This window comes from Oncorhynchus keta, chromosome 8 (assembly GCF_023373465.1).
Source record: "Oncorhynchus keta strain PuntledgeMale-10-30-2019 chromosome 8, Oket_V2, whole genome shotgun sequence".
Lineage (NCBI taxonomy): Eukaryota > Metazoa > Chordata > Actinopteri > Salmoniformes > Salmonidae > Oncorhynchus > Oncorhynchus keta.
The window spans coordinates 27,530,899-27,548,338 of NC_068428.1; the positions used below are offsets into that span (position 1 = coordinate 27,530,899).

At 44.9% G+C, this 17,440-nt stretch overlaps 1 protein-coding gene across 1 annotated transcript in view; it reads right to left on the reverse strand.

Annotated features, from left to right (window-relative positions):
- LOC118386623 (sphingosine-1-phosphate transporter MFSD2B-like) overlaps positions 1-17,440 on the reverse strand; it is a 30,912-nt gene that overhangs the window by 8,496 nt on the left and 4,976 nt on the right. The window contains exons 4-9 of the mRNA XM_052523938.1: positions 15,415-15,540; positions 15,097-15,221; positions 10,605-10,728; positions 7,302-7,380; positions 7,013-7,194; positions 813-903 (exon numbers count right to left, since the gene is read on the reverse strand). Coding sequence (XP_052379898.1) covers positions 813-903; positions 7,013-7,194; positions 7,302-7,380; positions 10,605-10,728; positions 15,097-15,221; positions 15,415-15,540 — 727 coding nt within the window. The remainder of the gene's footprint in view (positions 1-812; positions 904-7,012; positions 7,195-7,301; positions 7,381-10,604; positions 10,729-15,096; positions 15,222-15,414; positions 15,541-17,440) is intronic.

The window sequence follows — 17,440 nt, forward strand, 5'->3', positions numbered from 1 at the left end:
TTGCATGAGGCTGAAGCTGGCTACAGTATATACTGTATTTTATTGCATGAGGCTGAAGCTGGCTACAGTATATACTGTATTTTATTGCATGAGGCTGAAGCTGGCTACAGTATATACTGTATTTTATTGCATGAGGCTGAAGCTGGCTACAGTATATACTGTATTTTATTGCATGAGGCTGAAGCTGGCTACAGTATATACTGTATTTTATTGCATGAGGCTGAAGCTGGCTACAGTATATACTGTATTTTATTGCATGAGGCTGAAGCTGGCTACAGTATATACTGTATTTTATTGCATGAGGCTGAAGCTGGCTACAGTATATACTGTATTTTATTGCATGAGGCTGAAGCTGGCTACAGTATATACTGTATTTTATTGCATGAGGCTGAAGCTGGCTACAGTATATACTGTATTTTATTGCATGAGGCTGAAGCTGGCTACAGTATATACTGTATTTTATTGCATGAGGCTGAAGCTGGCTACAGTATATACTGTATTTTATTGCATGAGGCTGAAGCTGGCTACAGTATATACTGTATTTTATTGCATGAGGCTGAAGCTGGCTACAGTATATACTGTATTTTATTGCATGAGGCTGAAGCTGGCTATATGGAGGCCAGAAATAGTCCAGTCAGAATAAGGCTCAAAACAATTCAACGGAGTGCTACTGTGCTTTCTGGTACATTGCAAATGGCGTTTGAGTGAAATGAATGAAGGGAAAGAGAGAGGAGCACACTCACTTGCTGGGAAAGAGTGTGCACAAACACACACACACACAAGCACATATGTGAGTACACGCACACACTCACCGTCTCTCTCTTTGACTCCCAGGAACATGACCACAGTGCAGATGAGAAACACTCCTCCAATCACACCAGCAGCGATCATATACATCTCCTTCTGCAAGTAGAGAGAATAAACAATCATATACTGTTACTGTACACCTCATTCTGCAAGGAGGACAGAGAGAAACAGTATACCATGTACACCTCATTCTGCAAGGAGGACAGAGAGAAACAGTATACCATGTACACCTCATTCTGCAAGGAGGACAGAGAGAAACAATATACCATGTACACCTCATTCTGCAAGGACAGAGAGAAACAATATACCATGTACACCTCCTTCTGCAAGGAGGACAGAGAGAAACAATATACCATGTACACCTCATTCTGCAAGGAGGACAGAGAAACAATATACCATGTACACCTCCTTCTGCAAGGAGGACAGAGAGAAACAATATACCATGTACACCTCATTCTGCAAGGAGGACAGAGAGAAACAATATACCATGTACACCTCCTTCTGCAAGGAGGACAGAGAGAAACAGTATACCATGTACACCTCATTCTGCAAGGACAGAGAGAAACAGTATACCATGTACACCTCCTTCTGCAAGGAGGACAGAGAGAAACAATATACCATGTACACCTCATTCTGCAAGGACAGAGAGAAACAGTATACCATGTACACCTCCTTCTGCAAGGAGGACAGAGAGAAACAATATACCATGTACACCTCATTCTGCAAGGACAGAGAGAAACAGTATACCATGTACACCTCATTCTGCAAGGAGGACAGAGAGAAACAGTATACCATGTACACCTCCTTCTGCAAGGAGGACAGAGAGAAACAATATACCATGTACACCTCATTCTGCAAGGAGGACAGAGAGAAACAATATACCATGTACACCTCATTCTGCAAGGAGGACAGAGAGAAACAATATACCATGTACACCTCCTTCTGCAAGGAGGACAGAGAGAAACAGTATACCATGTACACCTCCTTCTGCAAGGAGGACAGAGAGAAACAATATACCATGTACACCTCATTCTGCAAGGAGGACAGAGAGAAACAATATACCATGTACACCTCATTCTGCAAGGAGGACAGAGAGAAACAATATTCCATGTACACCTCATTCTGCAAGGAGGACAGAGAGAAACAATATACCATGTACACCTCCTTCTGCAAGGAGGACAGAGAGAAACAATATACCATGTACACCTCATTCTGCAAGGACAGAGAGAAACAATATACCATGTACACCTCATTCTGCAAGGACAGAGAGAAACAATATACCATGTACACCTCATTCTGCAAGGACAGAGAGAAACAATATACCATGTACACCTCCTTCTGCAAGGAGGACAGAGAGAAACAATATACCATGTACACCTCATTCTGCAAGGACAGAGAGAAACAATATACCATGTACACCTCATTCTGCAAGGACAGAGAGAAACAATATTCCATGTACACCTCCTTCTGCAAGGAGGACAGAGAGAAACAATATACCATGTACACCTCCTTCTGCAAGGAGGACAGAGAGAAACAATATACCATGTACACCTCCTTCTGCAAGGAGGACAGAGAAACAATATTCCATGTACACCTCATTCTGCAAGGAGGACAGAGAGAAACAATATTCCATGTACACCTCATTCTGCAAGGAGGACAGAGAGAAACAGTATACCATGTACACCTCATTCTGCAAGGAGGACAGAGAGAAACAATATACCATGTACACCTCATTCTGCAAGGAGGACAGAGAGAAACAATATACCATGTACACCTCATTCTGCAAGGAGGACAGAGAGAAACAATATACCATGTACACCTCATTCTGCAAGGAGGACAGAGAGAAACAATATACCATGTACATCTCATTCTGCAAGGAGGACAGAGAGAAACAGTATACCATGTACACCTCATTCTGCAAGGAGGACAGAGAGAAACAATATACCATGTACACCTCATTCTGCAAGGAGGACAGAGAGAAACAATATACCATGTACATCTCATTCTGCAAGGAGGACAGAGAGAAACAGTATACCATGTACACCTCCTTCTGCAAGGAGGACAGAGAGAAACAGTATACCATGTACACCTCCTTCTGCAAGGAGGACAGAGAGAAACAGTATACCATGTACACCTCCTTCTGCAAGGAGGACAGAGAGAAACAATATACCATGTACACCTCCTTCTGCAAGGAGGACAGAGAGAAACAATATACCATGTACACCTCCTTCTGCAAGGAGGACAGAGAGAAACAATATACCATGTACACCTCATTCTGCAAGGAGGACAGAGAGAAACAATATACCATGTACACCTCATTCTGCAAGAAGGACAGAGAGAAACAATATACCATGTACACCTCATTCTGCAAGGACAGAGAGAAACAGTATACCATGTACACCTCCTTCTGCAAGGAGGACAGAGAGAAACAATATACCATGTACACCTCATTCTGCAAGGAGGACAGAGAGAAACAGTATACCATGTACACCTCCTTCTGCAAGGAGGACAGAGAGAAACAATATACCATGTACACCTCATTCTGCAAGGAGGACAGATAGAAACAATATACCATGTACACCTCCTTCTGCAAGGAGGACAGAGAGAAACAGTATACCATGTACACCTCCTTCTGCAAGGAGGACAGAGAGAAACAATATACCATGTACACCTCATTCTGCAAGGAGGACAGATAGAAACAATATACCATGTACACCTCATTCTGCAAGGAGGACAGAGAGAAACAGTATACCATGTACACCTCCTTCTGCAAGGAGGACAGAGAGAAACAATATACCATGTACACCTCATTCTGCAAAGGCAAGAAAACAACAGTGTAAATGTAACCTTTATTTGTTAAATTTAGGTATTGTTTTATACTACTCTTCCTGGGGTCCACCACACATCTTTATTTCTTTGGTTACACAAGGAGGACATCTGAACTGAGCCTTCCTCAATCTCCATCATGTGTGTGTGTGTGAGTGTATGTGTGCTCATCGTGGTTACAGAGGGCCATGCATGGTGAAAAGGCCGCGCCATCGGGGTTTACTCAGAATCCTTTGGAATGGTACCACTGGAGCCCTTAAATAGCTGCGGCATGTCCGAACCCGACACGGAACAGTTTGGGCAGGAGCCCGCTCGCCGTGTTTCATCTACCCAGAAATCACTCTGCATTCACAAGATTCACAAGGTTCTCATGTTTTTATTGACTGTATGTCTACTTCTAGGAAATGAGCAACAGATACATTTAAATATGTCATGTTCCGGTCTGGGTATGGCTGGATTTAGGCCGGAAATAGATGTTCAATATTGTTGGTTCCTTTATCTCAGCAAACTGCATGTCGAGTTTGGGGTCTGGGGTTCATTCATGTGTTTTTAAATGTGATAAAAATAGCCTTAATCACACAGACTGTGGTCTCTTATTTCAGGGCTTGGTGGCTGATGTCAGGGGGGCAGAGGCTCAGATTTAACCCGTGGTCTCTTACTAAAAACCTGGGATGATAAATAATATATGAAGCCCTCTTAAAGTTGGTTGATTTGGTAAGACTAGATCTCACCTCTAAATAGTCTGCAAACACAAACTTCACATTCATTCATCCTATTCCTTTTAGTTTCAACAATTTACAATTTTCATGCTTGTTGACCTTCAACTTGTTTTCTGTTGTTTCTTTTCAACTCTGAGGCCTCAAAAAAGGAAAGAAAGAAGTAAAGTAAAAGGAAAAGATTCGTGTGAAAGTACAGCCCTGAGCTAGTTCAGGACACTACAGCCCTGAGTTAGTTCAGGACACTACAGCCCTGAGTTAGTTCAGGACACTACAGCCCTGAGCTAGTTCAGGACACTACAGCCCTGAGTTAGTTCAGGACACTACAGCCCTGAGTTAGTTCAGGACACTACAGCCCTGAGTTAGTTCAGGACACTACAGCCCTGAGTTGAGTTCAGGACACTACAGCCCTGTTCAGTTAGTTAGTTCAGGACACTACAGCCCTGAGTTAATTCAGGACACTACAGCCCTGAGTTCACAGGACACTCAGCCCTGAGTTAGTTACACTGAGCCCTGAGTTAGTTCAGACACTACAGCCCTGAGTTAGTTCAGGACACTACAGCCCTGAGTTAGAGTTAGTTCAGGACACTACAGCCCTGAGTTACTAAGCCCTGAGTTAGTCAGGACACTACAGCCCAGGACACTACAGCCCTGAGTCTGGGTTATTCAGGACACTACAGGAGTTAGTTCAGGACACTTGAGTTAGTTCAGGACACTACAGCCCTGAGTTAGTTCAGGACACTATGAGTTAGTTCAGGACACTACAGCCCTGAGTTAGTTCAGGACACTACAGCCCTGAGTTAGTTCAGGACACTACAGCCCTGAGTTAGTTCAGCACTACAGCCCTGAGTTAGTTCAGGACACTACAGCCCTGAGTTTTTAGGACACTGCCCTGAGTTAGTTCAGGACACTACAGCCCTGAGTTAATTCAGGACACTACAGCCCTGAGTTAGTTCAGGACACTACAGCCCTGACCCTGGACTTCAGGACACTACAGCCCTGAGTTAGTTCAGGACACTACAGCCCTGAGTTAGTTCAGGACACTACAGCCCTGAGTTAGTTCAGGACACTACAGCCCTGGTTAGTTCAGGACACTACAGCCCTGAGTTAATTCAGGACACTACAGCCCTGAGTTAGTTCAGGACACTACAGCCCTGAGTTAGTTCTACAGCCCTGAGTTAGTTCAGGACACTACAGCCCTGAGTTAGTTCACTACAGCCTGAGTTAGTTCAGGACACTACAGCCCTGAGTTAGTTCAGGACACACAGCCCTGACAGGACACAGTTAGTTCAGGACACTACAGCCCTGAGTTAGTTCAGGACACTTAGTTCAGGACACTCAGGACACTACAGCCCTGAGTTAGTTCAGGACACTACAGCCCTGAGTTAGTTCAGGACACTACAGCCCTGAGTTAGCCTCAGGACACTACAGCCCTGAGTTAGTTCAGGACACTACAGCCCTGAGTTAGTTCAGGACACTACAGCCCTGAGTTAGTTCAGGACACTACAGCCCTGAGTTAGTTCAGGACACTACAGCTGAGTTAGTTCAGGACACTACAGCCCTGAGTTAGTTCAGGACACTACAGCCCTGAGTTAGTTCAGGACACTACAGCCCTGAGTTAGTTCAGGACACTACAGCCCTGAGTTAGTTCAGGACACTACAGCCCTGAGTTAGTTCAGGACAGGACACTACAGCCACTGCCCTGAGTTAGTTCAGGACACTTGAGTTAATTCAGGACACTACAGCCCTGAGTTAGTTCAGGACACTACAGCCCTGAGTTAGTTCAGGACACTACAGCCCTGAGTTAGTTCAGGACACTACAGCCCTGAGTTAGTTCAGGACACTACAGCCCTGAGTTAGTTCAGGACACTACAGCCCTGAGTTAGTTCAGGCCCTGAGTTAGTTCACACTACAGCCCTGAGTTAGTTCAGGACACTACAGCCCTGAGTTAGTTCAGGACACTACAGCCCTGAGTTAGTTCAGGACACTACAGCCCTGAGTTAGTTCAGGACACTTGAGTTAGTTCAGGACACTACAGCCCTGAGTTAGTTCAGGACACTACAGCCCTGAGTTAGTTCAGGACACTACAGCCCTGAGTTAGTTCAGGACACTACAGCCCTGAGTTAGTTCAGGACACTACAGCCCTGAGTTAGTTCAGGACACTACAGCCCTGAGTTAGTTCAGGACACTACAGCCCTGAGTTAGTTCAGGACACTACAGCCCTGAGTTAGTTCAGGACACTACAGCCCTGAGTTAGTTCAGGACACTACAGCCCTGAGTTAGTTCAGGACACTACAGCCCTGAGTTAGTTCAGGACACTACAGCCCTGAGTTAGTTCAGGACACTACAGCCCTGAGTTAGTTCAGGACACTACAGCCCTGAGTTAGTTCAGGACACTACAGCCCTGAGTTAGTTCAGGACACTACAGCCCTGAGTTAGTTCAGGACACTACAGCCCTGAGTTAGTTCAGGACACTACAGCCCTGAGTTAGTTCAGGACACTACAGCCCTGAGTTAGTTCAGGACACTACAGCCCTGAGTTAGTTCAGGACACTACAGCCCTGAGTTAGTTCAGGACACTACAGTCAGTTACAGTTATTTTCAATATAGGATCACCATGGTAACACCTCAGGTCTGGTTGTTTGTTATCGTGGTGACACTTACAGCATGTGACAGGAAGTCCTGGGAGTGAACGATTCTCTTGACGATCTCGGCCCCACTGCCGTTGCCTAGGTGACTGGCAGACATGTTGTGCTGGGGGCAGTTTTTCAGGGTGTGTGCGCTCGCCACGATTTGACCCTGGATGGCAGCGCCAACTAGAGTACCCAGCACCTCCATGGTCATACCTGCAGTATAACACATGTATTATAGTATTAAGTACTATCAAAACAGAATGACAGGCGAGTGGTATCATTTGATCAAACAACCTGAGGTCTGTGTAATAGTGACCTACGGTAGGCTGTGGCCGAGTCTCTCTCCTTCTGGTCCGGACTGAGGAACATGGTGAGGGCAGAGTAAGGCACATGGAAACACTGGGAAGGAAACAGAGCAGACACAGAGGACATGATTAGATGTGGTTAGATATAGGAAATACTGTAAGAAGTGGATCAGAGGGTCAAAGGCCATATCATTTGCACTTTTTGTTGTTGTTTTACCAATTTTCAGTTTCCATGTCGATAAACCTCAGCTCTCAAGCTGGCCAGTATATCAGTCAGCAACCCTCCGCTTGACCTTCAAACCCAGCCTTTCTTCACTTTGTCATTCACACAACAGCTCAGTCAACATTGTGGCAGACTGACCGAGAGAGCAAACAAGCGACTGACCAAGCGACTGACAGTGTCCAAAGAGACATCAGAAATAAACACGGCCATAAAAGACTGTCCCAGCCCTTGTCCTTCTCTTCGGCCGGGGAGGGATGGAGTGAAGGAGGGATGGAGTGAAGGAGGGATGGAGTGAAGGAGGGATGGAGGGAAGGAGGGATGGAGTGAAGGAGGGATGGAGGGAAGGAGGGATGGAGTGAAGGAGGGATGGAGTGAAGGAGGGATGGAGTGAAGGAGAGATGAAGTGAAGGAGGGATGGAGTGAAGGACAGATGGAGGGAAGGACGGATGGAGGGAAGGAGGGATGGAGTGAAAGAGGGATGGAGTGAAGGAGAGATGGAGTGAAAGAGGGATGGAGTGAAGGAGGGATGGAGTGAAGGAGGGATGGAGTGAAGGACAGATGGAGGGAAGGAGGGATGGAGGGAAGGAGGGATGGAGTGAAGGAGGGATGGAGTGAAGGAGGGATGGAGTGAAGGAGGGATGGAGTGAAGGAGGGATGAAGTGAAGGAGGGATGGAGTGAAGGACGGATGGAGGGAAGGAGGGATGGAGGGAAGGAGGGATGGAGTGAAAGAGGGATGGAGTGAAGGAGGGATGGAGTGAAGGAGGGATGGAGTGAAGGAGGGATGGAGTGAAGGACGGATGGAGGGAAGGAGGGATGGAGGGAAGGAGGGATGGAGTGAAAGAGGGATGAGTGAAGGAGGGATGGAGTGAAGGACGGATGGAGGGAAGGAGGGATGGAGGGAAGGAGGGATGGAGTGAAGGACGGATGGAGGGAAGGAGGGATGGAGGGAAGGAGGGATGGAGTGAAGGACGGATGGAGGGAAGGAGGGATGGAGGGAAGGAGGGATGGAGTGAAGGACAGATGGAGGGAAGGAGGGATGGAGGGAAGGAGGGATGGAGTGAAGGACGGATGGAGGGAAGGAGGGATGGAGGGAAGGAGGGATGCAGGGAAGGCCAAGCATGTCATTTGTGGGGACTTGTTGTAAAAAAAACAATTTATAGAACTCAATTTGACCACAGCTTTGCTTCAAAAAATAACTTATCAGCCTTAGTAGTCATCAAATCCTCATTGAATGATTACACTGGCTGTTGTTTATTTAGATCAACTACTGTATGGCCTTAAAGTGACAGCAGCTGTCCATTCTGCCTCTCACACACAAAGACAATGAAGGGAAGTTAAAAGTGGTAACCAGCATTTACCCACCCAGTGGTCTCTGGCAGGGCTGAACCTATACTTATCAAGTAGTTAGAAAGACATGTCATTATAGGCCACCACAATGTGGGCAGTGGACAACATGCTCTGTACCATATGTTAGAGAGGTTAGAGAAAGAGCAGAGGAGAGAGCAAGTGAGAGAGAGAGTGAGAGAGCAGAGAGAGAGCGAGAGAGAGAGAGAGAGGGAGAGAGAGCAGAGAGAGAGTGAGAGAGAGAGAGAGAGAGAGAGAGAGAGAGAGAGAGAGAGAGAGAGAGAGAGAGAGAGAGAGAGAGAGAGAGAGAGAGAGAGAGAGAGAGAGAGAGAGAGAGAGAGAGAGAGAGAGAGAGAGAGAGAGAGAGAGAGAGAGAGAGAGAGAGAGAGAGAGAGAGAGAGAGAGAGAGAGAGAGAGAGAGAGAGAGAGAGAGAGAGCGAGAGCGAGAGAGATGGAGAGAGAGAGAGAGAGAGAGCAGAGAGAGAGCAGAGAGAGAGCGAAAGAGAGAGTGAGAGAGCAGAGAGAGAGCAGAGAGAGAGAGAGAGCAGAGAGAGAGTGAGAGAGGGAGAGAGAGCAGAGAGAGAGAGAGAGCAGAGAGAGAGAGCAGAGAGAGAGCGAGAGAGAGTGAGAGAGCAGAGAGAGAGAGAGAGAGAGAGAGAGAGAGAGCAGAGAGAGAGTGAGAGTGGGAGAGAGAGCAGAGAGAGAGAGAGTGAGAGAGAGAGAGCAGAGAGAGAGCGAGAGAGAGAGAGCAGAGAGAGAGAGAGTGAGAGAGAGAGAGAGAGAGAGAGCAGAGAGAGAGCAGAGAGAGAGCGAGAGAGAGAGTGAGAGAGCAGAGAGAGAGCAGAGAGAGAGAGAGAGCAGAGAGAGAGTGAGAGTGGGAGAGAGAGCAGAGAGAGAGAGAGAGAGAGCAGAGAGAGAGAGCAGAGAGAGAGCGAGAGAGAGTGAGAGAGCAGAGAGAGAGAGAGAGAGAGAGAGAGAGCAGAGAGAGAGTGAGAGTGGGAGAGAGAGCAGAGAGAGAGAGAGTGAGAGAGAGAGAGCAGAGAGAGAGAGTGAGAGAGAGAGAGCAGAGAGAGAGGGGGGGGGGATTGAAGGGTTTGGAGCTGTACCTTAGTTACTAAAGAAACCTAAATAAACAGGTTAATATGACATTTACATTTGAGTCATTTAGCAGACGCTCTTATCCAGAGCGACTTACAGTTAGTGTATTCATCTTAAGATAGCTAGGTGAGACAACCACTTATCACAGTTGTAGTAAGTCATTATTTTCTCAGTAAAGTAGTTATCAGCAAAGTCAGTGTTAGAGAGGTGAACTATCTACGTAAGATGTTTGGTTTTGATGTCTGGTTGGCTCTGCTCACTGTAGCATTGTGTTGCACTCTGTAGCACTGTGTTGGGTTCTACAAGTCATCTCTGCTAATCGGTATCTTTTTTGAGCAGATAAAAAGCTGTATCCAGGAACAATGCTAGTTGTGTGCTATGAGTGTGTTCAGTAAATCACTCTGGCTATCTACTCCGATTTCAGAGCACTGTTGTCTGAGTGTGCCAGAGAGCAGAATAACTGATGAATATGACCGGTGTCAGTAAACGTCTGCAAAAAAAACGTCATTAAACGCTCTGAATATACGAACTGAATTTACACTCTGGCACTCCAGTGTTCGATATCTGCTGTCTGAGGAGGATGTGTAAATGTTTCATTGTGGGCCAACGTTTATGTAGTACTAGTAGTAGTAGGTATCTGGCAGGTACGTACAGTGATGAGTGTCTGGTAGAGACAGTAGAAACCCAGGTACCAGATGAATCGTCCGTTGGTGAAGGGAGGAACGAACCACAGGTAGAAGTAGGAGACCACCACAAACGGAGTACAGCCCACCATCCTACAGAGAAAAGAGAGAGGACAGGGTTATTGTTCTAATAGTATATCTTAATGACCATTGTTTTGAGCAAGCGTTGGAGTCGAATGTCGTATCTTTTTTATTGTGAAACGCTGGCCTCATTTTGTGTTTGTGCAATAGATAAAGGCCTGCCAGTTTATCTCAGCAGGCCTGTTTAGACTATTATGTGAACCTGTTAGGCCAGTGCCAGTGAACCTGTTAGGCAAGTGATAGACTGATGGTGTACGTGGGTGTTTTGGGAGAGATGGATGATGTGTTTGTGAATCTGAAGTAATCTGTCCTGGGTTAGTGTGGAGGGGCAGCGGGAAGACAGGAAGATGCGCTCTGCCACAGGAATGCTAACCCACATTACCATGAGCTTAATTCAGACACATACACACACACACACACACACAGGCATCTCAGGGCAGAAAAATGCTGCTGCATTGTACAGTTTTGAGGATGTGGGGAGCTGTGTTGTTCATGTATAATTCATCCAACTTTTATATATCATTGTGGGCTGAGGGCACAGCTGTGTGTTTCACTGTGGAGAGAGAGAAAGATGGGAGGTTGTGGACTGTACTTTCCACTAGTCCGCAATGACTATCTCTATCTATAACCACTGAATTATACAAGAATAGGCTTATCTACTAAAGCAACAATAAATATATATATTTTTCCCACAGACCTACACAACCTACTCCACATTTTCAAAGTTAAAGAAAAAGTATAGAAGATGTCTTGAATGCGTATGTCTTCACACCCCAGAGGTAATACTTGGTAGAAGCACCTTCGGCAGCCATTACAGCTGTGAATAATTTAAAATGCGATTTTACCAACTTTGTACAACTCTTAGGGCAACATAAAATCAATTGTTCTTGTCAATATTGCTAAAGCTCAGTAAATTTGGTTGGGAGTCATTGATGGACAGCAATATTCAAACCTTGTCTCTGATTTTCAAGTAAATGTAGGTGTTTAGTGTTCCTGAATGGTCCAGTCTCAGTCCTGACTTAAATCTGCTTGAGAATCAGAGACAAGGTTTGAATATTGCTTTCCATGAATGATTCCCAACCAAATTTCAAGGCGGCAAAACTGTGAAGACATTGCAAGTGGTATGTAGACTTTCACTAGGCACTGTATGTTAGGTTGATCTGCTAACGTCTGTACATCATAGAATTCACATCCTTATCATAAAGACTCATGCTCAGTAAATGCTCTGCAGCTGCAGGGTCAACTAAGTACATAGTTAAAGGTCCAATGCAGCCATTTATATCTCAATATCAAATCCTTTCTGGGTAACAATTAAGTACCTTACTGTGATTGTTTCAATTAAAATGGTCAAAAAGAAACAAAAATTGCTTCTTAGCAAAGAGCAATTTCTCAAGCACTAATTTTGCCAGTATGGTCTGGGAGTGGTCTGAGTGGGGAGGGGAAAACTGAAAAATAGCTGTTATTGGCAGACCGACCGATCTCTTTCTTATTGGCCTATTAACTAATTTACCGCCTGGTGTTGTCAAAACAGGCTGGAATTTCAAACAACTCTTACACTAAAATGGCAATATATACATTTTCACAGATTCACAATATTATTCCAACCTCATAGTGTGGAAATATAGAGTATATAAAACACAGGAAAATCAAATTGTGGACTGCACTGGAATGCACTTTAACACAGCTAAGCAAGCGTTTGCTAGCTCAACCCTATCCTCTATGCACCACTCACAAATAGCCACAGTCATATTGTTTTGGTGACGACCCCAAAATATTTCCACAATGGACCTGACCTGTAACCTTTGACCTGATAGGACCCAGAGATACTTGACCCCATTTTAATCTGCATATTACAAAACCCCGTCCCCTCTGCTCTAGCTCCCTTAACCCCTGACCCGTCCTGCCCGGGCATTCAGTTGAACTAAGAACAGATAGAAAAAGAGAGAAATAGGTAGAAAGGGGACAGATATAAAAAGAGAGAAAAAGGGAGAAAGGGGACAGAGAGAAAAAGAGAGAAAGGGGGAGAAAGAGGTAGAGAGAGGTAGAGAGTGGGGAGTTCTGGTACAGTCCAGCTCTCCCTGTTACACAGAGGCCTGTCCTTAGTGATTGTTCAGCCACACAAAGAGAGTGACAGGGCTGACAGGGCTGCCTAGCTCTGGGGTTGGGCCTGCTGCTGTTTAGGCTGGTCATGGGAGGGTTGAAAAGGCACAGTGACTGACTGGAACATTTAGAGTGTTAGAATAAACTGTTACAATGTTAGATTGTTCTGTAAGATGGCTCGCAGGATGGGTATCGGAAGAACCCAATGGGAGTGTTTGACAGTGGAAGTAGGGCAAAACACGTACACAGGCAGACACCCACTGATTGAGACTGAAGCAAGGAGGGGATTTCAGCACCATCACACTCTCTGAGATTGTGAGAGAAATGTCCCAGTTTAATCTCTGCTGGCATGGCAGGGCTGAGTCTATCATAACAAACACAGTAGCACCCAGGAGTACCAAACAGAAACAGCCATAAACCCCTCAGGACAAACAGATTCTGATCACTTCCTGTCTGTCTGATGATGTCACAGTCCCGGGTCAGGGGACTTCCTGTCTGACAGTTAGAGAGGGTTTCACTCAGTGGTGGAAAAGGTACCCAACTGTCATACTTGAGTAAAAGTAAGGATACCTTCATAGAAAATGACTCATGTAAAAGTGAAAGTCACCCAGTAAAATACTACTTGAGTATCAATATACTTAAGTATCAAAAGTAAATGTAATTCTAAAATATACTTATGGATAAATAATTTCAAGTTCCTTATATTAAGCAAACCAGACGGCACGATCTTCTTAATTTACGGATAGCCAGGGGCACACTCCAACACACAGACATAATTTACCAACTAAGCATTTGTGTTTAGTGAGTCTGTCAGATAAGAGGCAGTAGGGATGACCAGGGATGTCCTCTTTATTAGTGCGGGAATTGGACCATTTTCCTGTTACTGCTACTCATTCAAAATATAACGAGTGCTTTTGGGTGCCAGGGAAAATGTATGGAGTAAAAAGTACATTATTTTCTTTAGGAATGTAGAAGTAAAAGTTGTCAAAAGAGTGAATGCACCAATTTGTAAGTCGCTCTGGATAAGAGCGTCTGCTAAATGACTTAAATGTAAATGTATAAATAGTAAAGTACAGATAACCCCCAAAAACGACTTAAGTAGTATATTAAAGTATTTTTATTGAAGTACTTTACGCCACTGGTTTCACTCAGTAGTTAACTAGAGGGTGCGGCTTTCTCAAGGTGCTGATTATCACACACACAACCGGGCAGGGCAACAGTGTTTTGCCACAAAAACTCTCAGAACACACACACACCAACAAACAAACACACACACACACACACATTCAGTACACACACACACACGCACGCACGCACGCACATACACACACACACACACACACACACACACACACACACACACACACACACACACACACACACACACACACACACACACACACACACACACACACACACACACACACACACATACACACACACATACACACGTACACACACACACACACACACACACACACACACGTACAGTGGTAATCAAATCAGTAATTCTGTGATCTGGTCTCTCTCCAGCCTGTCAGCTTGTCAGTAATCTATGGCTTGTAAAACTTATACAGCACTCACTCAGTCACATCAGGATCAGCAGTAAGTACTCAACCAGTAACTACGGTAAGTGAGTCGGGTCACAGCAATGAGTTTACACAGCTTTGAGCTGACACACACACACACACACTTTAGAGCTGACACCTAGTATTATGGTGGAGTTTGATGTGGTGCTTTTGGTAAACACTCTGCACGGTGCTATCTAGATCCTAAAAGGGTTCTTTGACTGTTCCCGTAGAACAACCCTTTGAAGAACCCCTTTTGGTTCCAGGTAGAACTCTTTTGGGTTCCATGTAGAATGCTTTCCACATAGGGTTCTACATGGAACCCAATGGGGTTTTACCTGGAACCAAAAAGGGTTCTGCTATGGGGACAGCCTTTTGTCTAAGCTGACAGGGCTCATAACGAAGGTCTACAGGGATACTGCTGTGGTTTAGTTCATCTGTTTGTTATTGTTTTATTTTACCAGGTAAGTTGACTGGAACACATTCTCATTTATAAATCAAGAGAAAAGCTTTAGTATAATCCAATAGAAGTGTGAAGTCAAAATGTGAAGCCTAGCATTCACAGGTAGCATTTCCCATACAATCACTAAGATCTGTGGTCCTATGGAGCCGTAGTGTCTGTCTGCTGTTTTTTTACCCTTCAAATAGGACACTTCGAACTTGGGAAACTAGGTGTGTGCACTCTATGCAATCCATGTGTGCATGGCCTCACCAGGGCATGAGTCTGCCTATCCTGGTCCACTTGCTCTTGGTGATGAAGAAGCCGACAACAGGGTCGCTGACAGCGCCCCACGCCTTCCCTATGAACAGAACCATGGAGGCCTGGAACGGGTTGATCTGAGGAGGAGAGAACGGAGGGATGTAGTTAGAAGACACAGATAGAGAGAGAGAGATTGAGAGAGAGAGAGAGAGAGAGAGAGAGAGAGAGAGAGAGAGAGAGAGAGAGAGAGAGAGAGAGAGAGAGAGAGAGAGAGAGAGAGAGAGAGAGAGAGAGAGAGAAGAAACACACACAAACACACAGATGTGTTACCTGGGCGACATCCAACAGGTAGATCTGGAGGAAAAATGCAGTAGCGCTGCCGGCCACCTGATTGGGTGCTCCTCCAATGGCGAAGCAGAGCTTACTGCAGACAGACAGCTTGTGGTCCAACACAGTCTATAGATGAAAAACAACAAGAAACATTGGAGAGGGTTACAAGTCAGTTACAGGTTTCATGAAGTGCAATATCTGAGAAACAGGCAAGTAAATGATCTGCAAAGCCTATGAGATACAGTTGACTGCTGTGCCTTTCTTTACCGTGTAAAGACAACAACTCTGTTTGTTAGCCATGGATATGTAGCCAAAATATAAGTCTCAGATAAGATACAAGCAGGAGTCAAATCTTAGGTGAAAGCTATCTTCTTGTGGATAAGGAATACAGTTGTAGCGAAGAATGAGTCTGTGACAGCAGAACCCTGGCATTTTTACAAAATAATTCAGAACCACAGAACCGGAACTCTATCTTCAGAATTCTATTTTCAGACTCTATATTGTTGTCCATTGTGATGTCAGAGCGAGTGAATCACACAGTGCCATTCAGATGACAGTCGATACAGACATGTGACCTCATGTCTCTCTCTCTCTCTCTCTTACAAAGCAATGTTACAGAAACTCCCTTCATATGTAACTTCATTAATTACGAATCATAAGTTACCAAACCCGTTCTCAGGAATGGATAACTCAAGGGATCCCTTCAGTCTCCACAGATTTGGGAAAATCTGTCTAGTTCACTGCTTTTATTAAATATGTTTATTTTGTTATTGTGTGTTGACTAATATTGTTTAATAGATATATATGTGTATGTTTTATTATTATGTTTTTATTGTAATGTATACTGGGCTCTCTTATAAATTAGATGTTTAATCTCAAGGTGACTCCCTGTTTAAATAAAGGTTAAATATAAAAACTTTAAAATAGGCCTCCACGACTCATTTCCGTGCATAGTGGATGAAATGTGGTTTCACATATGAGATCTATCTAGGCCTACTTCCCCACCACTATTCTCCATCTACATTCCCCTCTTCCCCCAATCATCACTCTCCCCTAATGTATCTCCTCTCCCCTCAGATAGTATTTAAAGTTCCCCTGTGGTGTAGGTGCCAGTTGATGTGAGGGATACAGGATCAGACAGAACACCCCTCCCTGCTGTTTAGACTGTGGTGATGTCAGGAGACACTTGGGCACACAGCACAGCCTGTTCCCCTTATAGACAGATCCACAGGACACCACAGAGACAGACAGAAAGGATGCCGGAACAGTGTTTTCACTGCTATAGAGGTATACCGCCCCTTGCTAAAAACGTGTGTGCACGCATGTGTGTTCAAGTCTGGTCCGTGCTATCTGGGATCCTTGGGACGTCCCTATCCCATTGAAGTTGACATATAAAATGGTTATGGTTAGGGTTATGGGTAAGGGGAGGGATTAAGGTTAAGGTTAGGGTTTAGGGTAGTGATGTCCCAATGATACCGTACTCACACATGAAAGAGCAGACAAGCTGCCAGCCTCCTGGAAAGTCCAATATTTACGACTGTATTATGAACAGTTCAGTGACAGACATGGAAACACACACTGCACGGACCAAAGCACAACAGCATATGATTAAACGTCTAACCTCCTCTCTCCTTCTGTTTATACATCTCTCCACTTTCTTTTTTAAATATTTTTTAATCTCTCTCTCTCTCTCTCTCTCTCTCTCTCTCTCTCTCTCTCTCTCTCTCTCTCTCTCTCTCTCTCTCTCTTACTCTCTCTCTCTCTTACTCTCTCTTACTCTTACTCTCTCTTACTCTCTCTCTCTCTCTCTCTCTCTCTCTTACTCTCTCTCTCTCTCTCTCTCTCTCTCTCTCTCTCTCTCTCTCTCTCTCTCTCTCTCTCTCTCTCTCTCTCTCTTACTCTCTCTCTCTCTCTTACTCTCTCTCTCTCTTACTCTCTCTCCCTCTTACTCTCTCTCTCTCTTACTCTCTCTCTCTCTTACTCTCTCTCTCTCTTACTCTCTCTCTCTCTCTCTTACTCTTACTCT